Here is an 11,411-nt window from a genome sequence, read left to right as displayed (position 1 = left end):
TTAGGCAAAATGTCTGCCACTAACCAGCTCATAATCACCCTCACAATCAATGAAGATTATTTTTTGCCCCAGGGAATTATTATTCAGTTTGCATGACAGAGCTGGAACCCGATTGCCCAGGTACTGCCTGATGTATCAATTCATTTGAGAAATGGATATGAAAATTGGGCTAATTTATTAAAGAAAAAATGCTCCCTCATTCTGTTAAAGAACCCTACTTTTTTTTTAAAGGACCCCCCCTTCTCCCCCCCCAGACAAGGTATTTAAAAACACCAGCAAAAGGATAACCAGATGATGAAAATGTTGAATATAATCAAAGACGATCCTAAAATATTCACACAGATATTTACAATAGCAATTCTTAAAATAATTGATTTTGCATAATGAACAGCGCCTTTTAAAAAAAACCATAAAACAGGAAAAATATAAGCGTGGGAACACCTCTACATAAAATGTTTGACAAATTCAATACGCCTATTGGAAAATAAAAGAACTAAACCGCCATTTCCTTTAATATCTACAGCAAGGTGCTGCGGACTAGCATATATATATATCACGATGCATGTACAGCAGTAGTGGGAAATGTTAACAAAAATACGCAAAGAATTTACAAATATTGACTTTGGTGAGGAAAGCAAATCTAGAACTGTAAGCATGTGTCATGCCATTTACAGCGTTGCAAACTAAAAAGAGAAATGGGGAGGGGGGGAGCGGGAGAGAGGGAGAGTGAGAGATTACATATTCAAACGGACAAAAAAATATCCTAACAAAATTCCATCTGGCAGTTAAGTTTAAAACATATTGTTCAGAACAACTAAAGGACTATTTGATGGGATGTGGGATGGGGTGGTGGTGGTCAAATTTGCTTTTGTAATAAAGAAAGCAATAACTGTACAGTAGGCAAAAGCTGAAATGTCGCACCACGAGGGCAAAGTTGGCACACATGCACTTTTTACACGGCTACTGTACATAATTTATGAGAGCGCGCGCACAAAAATGGGCACCGAAGCAATAGGAAGCTCATGCAGGAGAAGCAACCACACGAGAAGCACAGATCACAAGGGCAAGACAGTGATTGTGGCAGCAGGGTCTGTTGAGGGCAGTAGTAACCTACCAACAATTACTTATTCTTCCCATGCCCATCCTTCTTGAAAAATAAAACATCCTGGGCTGCTAAAGAATTAAAAAAAACAGGGCGGAAAAAGGCTTAATTACTTGTAACAGTCTTGTAAACAAAACACAAAGCAAAACAAAAGAGAAGCTCTAAGGTGTCTGTCCAATTTCAATGCTCCTTTCAAGCTCTTAAAAAAAAATGCCAAGAGTGATGTCACTCTCCCCATCATGCAGTAAGCTCTTCCCTGCCTTCATCCAGCTTGTCCTGCTAGCTGTGCAGTACAGAGGATCTAATGACACAGAGACGGAACACACTAAAGGCTCTGGGAGATAGAAAACTTTTTACACTCCCTCCCCGCTCTTCTTCTGCTTTGAATGGATATATGGGATAAAAATAATCATGTCAACAATTGGATAACAACACAGTCACTAATGGTAGTGATTGGAAACCAAAACCCCCACAAAAAACCCCAAAACAAATTTAAAGGTTTTTTTCCGAGTCTGTGTGTCTAAGCAGAGGGATCCCTTGCAAACAGGTGTCGCAGATTCCTACGCTTTATAAACACAAACACACACTGTCTGCAGCCTGGAGATTCTCAGGGCTCCTCTACTGAAGACAAATATTAGTTATGCAGATGTCTCCCTTTGATTCATTTCTTCCAGACTTTTGATTTTTATTGTATTATTTGTGCTTTTTGGTGGTTAAGATGTTTGTTTTCCTTTATGTGTGTGGTCAATACAATTTGTCCAACACAAATCTGCAGTTGAGGGGGGAAGGAGGGAAAGTGGGGGAAGGGTTTCAAAAAAATGGAAGAACACTCGTTGGAAGGACATTCTGAGACCGGTCAATTAGGATAGTTCCATTCTTTTGCCTTTTGTTTCCTTGCCAAGATTGGTTCTTGCCAGTATACTTCACACTATATGTATCACAGAACTCTCTCTCTATAGATTAACAATGAATGGGGTTTCCATTAGCTGCACTATTGTCTATGCTTCGTTGTGAGATCACTGCATTTCTTTCTTTTTTCCCCCTCCCATTGCTTTCACAGTCAGTGAAGCTGACAAAACAAGTTCTGAGATGAAGAAAGCAGGGAGTGCACCATTTGATCAAGTCTGAGTTTGTTGGTTTTTCTGTGGGAGTGTGAAGATTCTTCTTTGTGCAGCTACCCATGTGTGGACAAGTGAGGGCATGGGGAAAATACATAGGGTTTCAGTTGTTCTCAAAGAGAGAGAGAAGGTCGTCATTGCTATTGCTTGGCAGGTCGGGAGGATCTAGGTATGAAAGCAGCTCATCTGGATTTGTGAGTTCTGGAAGCAGCTACAAAATATAAAGTTAAAAGGAAAATTAAAGATAATGGAAACAGATTGGCAGAACGAGGGATTAAAAACTGCACATACCTGGAAACTGACTGTAATGTATTTGCATCAAAACAAATCCAAAGCATAAACAAGACAAATTAAGATGGTGTAAGATTTTTTGGCCACTTTATAGAGTATAAGGTTAGAAGGAACCACTGTGATCATCTAGTCTGAACTCTTGACTGGGCAAGTCTGTATAACCCACTTTTGGCATGAGAATTGCAGCCATCCCAGTACTGTGGCAATTATAGTCTCAAGGCCAACATCCTTAACACGAATCCCTTTTGTGTGGGGCAAAGTGAGTTTATTCCAGGGGTTACAATTAATTCCCTGGCTGGTGATATTTGCAAAGGTTTTTCTTGCCCATGTATACGACTTTCTCATAGGGAGCACTCATAAAAGTTATATGCAAATACATACTCTAAATATGCACTAAGTTTGATCAATAATTATCTTTCATCTTTAAGTAGGTAAAGTAGGATTATGCATATCTGCATGGAAAGATGAATCGGCAGCGGCATCGGCAGATGTATCTTATGGGTGACCCAAGCTGGGTAAATGATTCAGAGGCACTATACCCCTGTCTGACAGCAGAGTGCAGTCTCTATTCACTACAGCTTTTGAAGAGTAACAGCAGAAATATTTTGAGATATATTTCCACTGACATAATGCTTCAAACAGGGAAAATTTCTTCTTCAAAATTCCATTCAGATCCCTTTTTGGTCTGACATATACACAGGAATCCTAACGATTCAGTTTCACAACCAGGGACATTTTACAGTTTATTCTGCTCCTAACAGTTTCTTGGTAAAAAGCAAAAATGACAAATTTAAAGTGTGGCAGTGAAAAGAGTATGTAATAAGCCCTTTTTATATTCAAAATTCTTTTAGTGCCAAGATAAAAAATATGGATTACTTTAACAAATGGAATAGCAGCTCAGATGCACACTTCGAGCTGCTATGTGTTTATCCAATGCTGCAAAACTAAAAGCTAGACTTTAATATATTACACTTTGTATATTAATATTACACTAATATATTTTTAGTATTCTTATGCAAATATAGTTTTCATTCCCTAACTTTAAACAGGTAAATTTATCTTGCAATATTTTAAAAATGAAATGTAAATGTAATCTCTAAATTTTATGAGAAACACAAAGATTGCACTTTTTTGATTTACTTTTTAAAATTTAATTGTGATGATTAAAAAATGATGATTACATCTCCAAGAGGAAATAACTGTTGTTGTTCTTAAAATATCTACCTTCTATTCAGTATTAAATGTAAAAAAAGCATTGTCACCAAGGGCCCTGTTCAGAATTGCAGCCCATCGTGCAAAGTGCTGTTCGGAATACAAGGCAGCCCCCACCCTCAAGACCTTACAATTAATTAATGCTAAAAAATTAACGGAATGTTGTTGAGGCTCACTGTTTGCATTTTTTGGAAGGGTGGATTTAAACAATCTCTCTCTCCCCTATCCCGCAAGCCATACTTTTCCAAGTTTGGGGGTGCATTTAAAAAAAAGAAGCGGTTGTAAAAGATCAGGGAGTCATTGGCTGCAGTCAAGCAGTTATACGTGTGTGGCCCACAGAGAATTATTGTGTAAACATAATCTTTGTTTGGTTATTTGTGCCAGTTATTTGGTATCTTTGCACACAGTCTGAGCTTGTAAAAAGAAGACTTCTGAAAACTAGAGTGTCTTGAATTGCTGTATAAACACAAGAACAGATCTACATCTATAGCTGGATAATGTAGTTCTTTGTACACAAGAGAAATTCTCATGTTATGGGAATCATCATATTCAGCCACACTGAGGCAGATTATTCTGCCCAATGAGTACACCATGCTAGATTACTAGCCACTGCATATTTTGAAATGATCTTTTAGTCCCCTGATATCAAACACTGCATGACATTTGTATCCCATCGTTACTTCATAACATGTTCACTGAAGACTAAAGTAATCAACTAATGAATTTCTACCTATGTTTCAAAGAACTCCCACTGCACATTCTGCAGTATTTGTCTCATTACCTAGATAAGGCAATTTCAGGGCCTCTTCAAGAATCCAACATGATTCTATCGGTGATAACCATGTCTATCTATCCAGATTTTTATACTCTGATTATCCCCAAAGAATGAGTGCCTAGTGCCTCAACCAAAAGAGCATTCTCTATGTTACCTAAACATTTGTATGAGAAGGAGCCTAGCTATTTATGCAACCCATTCACACTATTTGAATGTGGTCTTTAATGGCTTTGTTCAGTAGCTGTCCCTCAAAGTGCATCCCCCAATGGCTTCAGTGTGAGCTTGCTATGAATGGCAGCAGAATCTGGCTCACAGTAAGGCCATGTCTATATTACCACTTATATGGGCAAAACTTTTGTCACTCAGGGTGTGAAAAAACACCCCCCCCCGAGCAACATACATTTTGCCAGCATAAGTGCTCATGTGCACAGCGCTATGTCAGCAGGAAACACTCTCCCACTGACCTAGCCACCGCCGCTGGTTGAGCTGGTTTTATTATGTCAGTGGCAGAGCTCCCTCCCGTCAGCATAATGGGCTACAGGGGCGCTCTTAGCGTAGCACACATGTATCAGTACAGCTGTGCCTCTATAAGCTTATAAGTGTAGACACGGCCTTAGAAACTGACCCGCCTAGAACTTTCATCGTTATTAAAGGAGGAATGACCAGAATGACATGGGTCATCCTGTCTCCCCTACTTCCACCCTTCCTCCTTTAGTATGGCTATTTAAAGACACGATGCTGTTCTGTGACAGAGAACATTTAAAAGCATGAGCAATAAATACATGTGCAAGAATGCAGCACAACAGCACAACAACTTTGGAAGTTATAATCACACCATGTATTGAGTTCACACTAGAGACTGAAAATATGAGGACAGGAGCAAGATTGGATTCAAAACCAAACCCAACCCAACCCTAGCATTAAGAAATGTATGTTTGAAGAAGTGCTTGGCTGACCAAAAGGTTTCCTGGAGACAGATAAACTAACTCCTTAACCTTGTTTGAAAGAGAGGATTACGATTTGCTTTAAAATGGATACAGCAATAACTCAGGATTCAGTCATGAGCTGCCTTAAGCAACCAAACAGGGGAGTAAAGGGACAAAAGGCATTCTCTTAGCTTGCTTCCCTGCAGTGGCTACCTTCAGGGCTGGTCTGTGCATGGTGAGGGAGAGCAGCCATTGCAGGGCTGCTATTGCAGAGGTGGGTGTGGGTGGAGAAAAGCTTTCACCCAGACACCAGTTAGCATAGAAAGGGATGATAAGTGATGCCAGGCTGGCGCAGATTACTATGTCCTAGGAGCAAGGGGGGAAACAGGCTCTGAACTGTGACTTTCTCAGTACAATTCAGTCCATGCACCTGGGACAGGGCAACTGTGCCCTGCTCCTTACTCAGGACCTGTGGAAACTTCAGGATCTAGTCCTTAATATGCAGGCTCACCAGTCCAAAGAAGAAAAACAAATCAGATGCTTAAATGATCTATTGTCTTGAGAAAAGCTTGGCCCCATGGAAACACCCTCACTAGAACGAAGATGTGACTTGCGTGTCATGCAGCTGCTTACAACAGAAAGGTTTTCTCAGCAAGCCAAGAGCGCCTGCCATCTCAGCTTCAGTGATTACGTTCATGTAACAATGCATGAAACGATGATGTGCTGTGCAAGCTGTTTCCCCTTCCCTCTCCCTGCCCTCCCCCGCCACCTCTCAGAAATGTAAAGCACATTCCAAAGCAGGCAGATGATCATATGACACAAACTTACATCCAGTGAGGGCTCCGGCATGTCAGATGCTCCCTGTCCACCAGCCTGACCTTCTAAGGCTGAGGAGGGGTTAAAAGTCAGGTCACTGTGTGGATGGTTGCTAGAAGCGGCCTGTGGCGGCTGCCGGGACTGCTGGGTAGGAGGACCACTGTGATGTAATGGCTGCCCTGACTGGCTGCTGGGGTGAGGTACGTGCAAACCTTGCTGCATGGAACTATGGGATTGATCAGTGCTGCCAGGATGAGGGATCTGCGAAGGAGGAAAAAAGCAGGAAAAGAAAGTGAGGCCACAAGGTACAGTGCTCAAGGTGTTTGAAGAAAATGAAATTCCTCAACTGAATGTTAAAACAAAACAAAACAAAAAAAAGCCATCAGAAAAGAGAATCCCATATCCCAGTATCAGAGGAAATGTTTGTCTCTTTAAAGGTTTTCTGCAAATGGGGGAGGGCACTGGATTTGTGCTATTTATTTGCTTCTTCATGATGGGCAAACAAAGCCTTAAAGGTGAGAAAAGAGCAGGGTAGGAAGGTTCTGCTTATTTCTTTGCATTAATAATCCAGGTATGGATGACCATGTTTTTCCTGGAAGGGTCTATGGATGTCTGGAGAAATAGTAGTATGGTGACATCAAAGAAGGTAGTCAAGGGAAACCTTCTTAACTGAGAAGACAAGTGATCATTATTCAGACTATTTTGGTTAAGTAGGTAATATTAACAACACTCTATTCCATTCTGGTTATTACTTAATTAAAAACACCTGACAGAAAACCTTTCTTTGTTCGGGATCTCTGTCCTTCAGTTAAAGGCTGAGAAAGTTCCCAGTCCACCTCTGAGTCATCCAAGAAGTCCTCTTTCAAAATCCGAGAAGGTGAGGACTTGCCAGTCCTGACATTTCTATGTGCAAAAAAATTCCAACCCCCCAAATTAAACAAATCTTCAAAATTCTGTTATTGGGGCTTTGGGGAATGGTCTTCTGTTCTTCTATTCACATCATAAAGAAGCAATCAAAGGGCACAAGCCCTATTTTTCCCCCTTCCTTTCCATGCTGCCTTTAATGTTGGAGTGTTGCTGTGAATTTGACCTTGGTGCCATGAGAAAAAAAGTGCATGAATGTTCATGGAACCAATGTGTTCACGTTAATTGGGTAGATGGATAAGCAAATGTGAACATTTTTTTGAGGAATGCTACATATTGCCACAAAGTAGAGCTGAAATAAAAGAGCAAATGCAAACAACAGCATGAAAACAATCCAACACAAACCAACAAAAGCCAGCAAAACTCTGTCAGAATTGACCCTTTCACTTCAAAGGGAATTGTCAGGTTATTTAGCTGGAACATTTTAATTTTGGAAAGTAAAAGGGAGGTTTATTATAAAAGCCTATGTTAATAGAAATATTTTACAACAGTCAAAAATATAACTGAAACCAGTCATTTTTATTCAAATATTTGTCTACAATTCTGTATTTTAATTTCCAGTGGGCCTGACTGTCATTTACACAGAGGTCCCTTTACAATATTCTGGCTATATAAATGGTGCTGAAAGTGAGTGTAACTGTAATTTAGGTCTCTTTATACTGCCAGAATAGTGCAAAGAAGCCTCAGGCCTTGTCAACACAAAATTGCACTCCTTTACTTATACTGGTATAGTTAAAGTGGTGTAACCCACTCTAGTGTGGGCTTCTGTTATGCCAGTATAATTATTCCCATACAGGAAGAGGAATAAGCTCTATACTAGTATAAAGCACCTTTATGCTAGTATAATTGTGTCCACAGTAAGGGTTCTACTGGTATAACTAGATCAGTTAAAAAAAAATTCACACCCCTCACTGATGTAGTGATACCAGTACAAGCCTTACTGTAAATGGGTGTCAAAGCTAGTAACGTTATGAAATGCTAGAGAAATTGGACAGTCACTGTATATCTAACAAAGTGAATAAATGTATACCAGAAGTCTGGGAAAGTAAGCTAGATTTTTTAAAAAAATATTTATTTTTAATAATACAAAGTAGTGTTGATAAAATGGGAAAGATTTTTTAAAAAAATATAATTATCTTGGACTCCTGTTTAATTTATGCCATTTAAACCCAACAGGCACAACAATATGAGCATGCTGGAATAATTGCAAGAAATTTATAAAACCAATTATTTAAACCAAGAGCCATTCTTATGTTCTCAGACAGACACACTTCAAAGCAGAGAAATATTTTAGGCAACATTTGTACACCACTGTTGACAAATGATATTTCTGACTAGGCAGATAAATATTTTGGTGACTGAGCTATTTGCTGGATGGATGATTGTTCATAACAACATCAAAGGATAGGGGATCCAAAAAAGCTGCATTATAGACCAATATCTAACTCTACATTTCAGTATTGTTTATAAGGTAAACTTGTGTCTCAGACAGACATTTTGGGCTCTAAATTCACCTTATTTAGTGTATTATTTACTCAAGACCTTAAAACCCCATAAAATCTACCAGTGGAAAAAAGCTCATGAGGATGCAAAAGCAGGATGCAACATTTCTAAACATCACTCAGACATCTTTAATTTCTTCATGTCCCTATCCTTGTATCTTAAAAACACTAATCCACATTATAAAAAAGCAGGATGCACAGTCTAACAAAACTGCTTTTGTTTTACAGCGTGGCATGCACACCAAAGACTTCTAAGACCACAGACTTTTCTGGGTTTTGTACTACTCTAACTTAAGATGGAGATGTACACAATCTATACAATAGCAGTTTATACCAAAAATAGGGATGCAAGCCCCTTCTCCAATTTAACATCACAAAACAGCACTGACTGCATTTATAAGACTGACACTAAGTTCTAGGAATCTGGATGTCAAATACACCTGCATAGCTATTTTGAAAATGCCAGCCAAAACCTAATATTCCTTTGACCTCAACAGAAAATGGACGGTGCGAAAAGGATTAAGATGTAAATTCAGCAGCCCATCTTTGGATCTCACCGCAGAGAGAGAGTGCTACTGAACATGTGTTATTAATCCGGGTACCATGTTCATATGGAATTCTTCTACTCCTCTGCTTTTCAGAGCAATAGGCTTGAAATTAGTCTGAAATAACCTTCTCCTTAAAACTTATTTGCGACCGCTGAAATGTTATGAAAACATATTGTGACAAAGCTCTGTCCTTGCCTCTGTGGGTCCCGCGTTTCCTGGCGGATTTTGCTAGCCTCAGAGGCTCACTGTGACCCTCCACGTAACCCTTCTTTCTCTAGAGACAAGGGTCACAGTCTACTGAGCCATTTTCATCATAAGCCAGCAAGGGAGGTGAGGAGAAATTATCCTTCCTTGCACAGTCTCTGCTGTCTCCCAGTCTCAGTGATTAAACAGGGGGCAAAGGTGGGGTGGGGGGAGCCCGGGCCCACTCTCTACTCCGGGCTCCAGCCCAGGGACCCTAATAGTATCAGCTATGGTAGCTGACCTTTTAGAAACATGACATGTACAATTCCCTGGGCTACTTCCCCCACAGCAGCCCTCACTTCCTCAAGCTCCACTTCACCCTTACCTCAGGGCCTCCTTCCTTGTGCCTGATATGGTGTGTACTACTCAGCCTCTCTAACCACACAACTTCTTCCCACAGCTCCTGACATGTCCCCCCACCTGACTGACTGGGAGGCTTTTAACTAGTTTCAGCCAGCCCCTGATTGGCTTCAGGTGTCCCAATCAACCTAGCCTTCTCCCTGCCTTCTGGCCCCAGGTGTCTTAACTGACCTGGAGCAGCTGCCATTTCACTTATCCTGGTACCAGGGATTTGTTTAGCCTGGAGCTAATATATCTATCTCCCACTACTCTTCCATAGCCATCTGGCCTTGCCCTGTCACATATCATCCCCTCTGCTCAATACCCTAGAGTTGGGCAACTTGGGATGCCAGGCAATATGCTTGTTACAGACCATCAGCGTTGCCATGGTGGCATCCAGCCATGTGCCGTATGGGGAACTGGAATGGTTGGAGGGATAAGAACCACCTGGTGACCCTTGCATTCTTTTCCTTATTCCGCTGCATCCACTGGAGGGGTGCATGGTCCGTCACAAGTGTAAATCGCTGGCGTAAGAGGCGTAATAATGCAGTGTCTCCATAGCCCATTTGACAGCAAGGCATTCTCTCTCGACTACTGCATATTTCTGTTCTCTTGGGAGAAGCTTTCTGCTTAGGTAGAGGATTGGGTGTTCCTCTTCTCCTACCATTTGCAACAGAACTGCTCCCAACCCCACCTCGGAAGCGTCTGTTTGTAAAACTAATTCCCTGTTAGAGTCCGGGGCTATGAGTATGGGGTCATTACACAAGGCCGTCCAAAGGTCTGTAAATGCCCCCTCTGCTGTGTCGGTCCACTTTACCATGTCTGGACCTCGGGCCTTCACCAGGTCCGTTAGGGGACTTGCCCGAGTGGCAAAGTGGGGAATAAACCGTCGGTAGTAGCCTACCACGCCTAGGAATGCACGGACCTGCTTCTTTCAGGTCAGCCGGGGCCAGTTTTGAATTGCCTCTAGCTTATTCGTTTGGGGCTTCTCTATACCCCTTCCCACAATATTTCCCAGGTATCTAGCCTCTGCTAGCCCTATGGTACGTTTAGCGGGATTAGCAGTGAGGCCAGCCTGCTTTATGTTGCGCAGTACTGCCTCAACTTTCTCCAAGTGGGTTCCCCAGTCTGGCGTATGGATGATGACATCATCTAGGTATGCAGCTGCATAACTAGTATGGGGGCGCAGCAGCTTATCCATGAGGCGCTGGAATGTGGCTGGGCCCCATGTAGCCCAAAAGGGAGGACGGTGTACTGGAATAGCCCATCCAAGGTGGAGAATGCTGTCTTTTCTTTAACTTCTTTGGTCAGAGAAATCTGCCAGTACCCTTTTGTCAGATCCAGTGTAGTCAAGAACCGGGCACTACCCAGTCGGTCAACCAGTTCGTCGATGCGTGGTATGGGGTATGCATCAAACTGGGATATTTCATTCAGTCGGCGAAAGTCATTACAGAATCTCATGGTACCGTCAGGTTTAGGCACTAGAACAATTGGACTGGACCACTGACTAAGATTCTTCAATAACCCCTAATTCTAACATTTTCATTACTTCGGCCTTGATTTCCTCTCTTTTGGCTGCTGGGATTTGGTAGGGTCTCAATGTTACCTTGGTTCC

At 41.5% G+C, this 11,411-nt stretch overlaps 1 protein-coding gene across 36 annotated transcripts in view; it reads right to left on the bottom strand.

Annotated features, from left to right (window-relative positions):
• Positions 1–245: 245 nt before the first annotated feature.
• ZMIZ1 (zinc finger MIZ-type containing 1) overlaps positions 246–11,411 on the bottom strand; it is a 504,711-nt gene continuing 493,545 nt past the window's right edge. For 27 of the 36 annotated variants that reach the window (XM_043518779.1, XM_038410173.2, XM_043518778.1 and 24 more), the window contains 2 exons: positions 6,253–6,501; positions 246–2,431 (listed from right to left, as the gene is read on the bottom strand). In XM_043518779.1, coding sequence (XP_043374714.1) covers positions 2,324–2,431; positions 6,253–6,501 — 357 coding nt within the window. In that variant the 3' untranslated portion in view covers positions 246–2,323. The remainder of the gene's footprint in view (positions 2,432–6,252; positions 6,502–11,411) is intronic. The other 9 variants (XM_038410178.2, XM_043518791.1, XM_043518797.1 and 6 more) reach the window with 1 other exon arrangement.

This window comes from Dermochelys coriacea, chromosome 7 (assembly GCF_009764565.3).
Source record: "Dermochelys coriacea isolate rDerCor1 chromosome 7, rDerCor1.pri.v4, whole genome shotgun sequence".
In the NCBI taxonomy this organism is placed as follows: domain Eukaryota; kingdom Metazoa; phylum Chordata; order Testudines; family Dermochelyidae; genus Dermochelys; species Dermochelys coriacea.
Note: the sequence above shows the minus strand (reverse complement) of the source record. Positions and strands in the feature narration are given on the sequence as shown.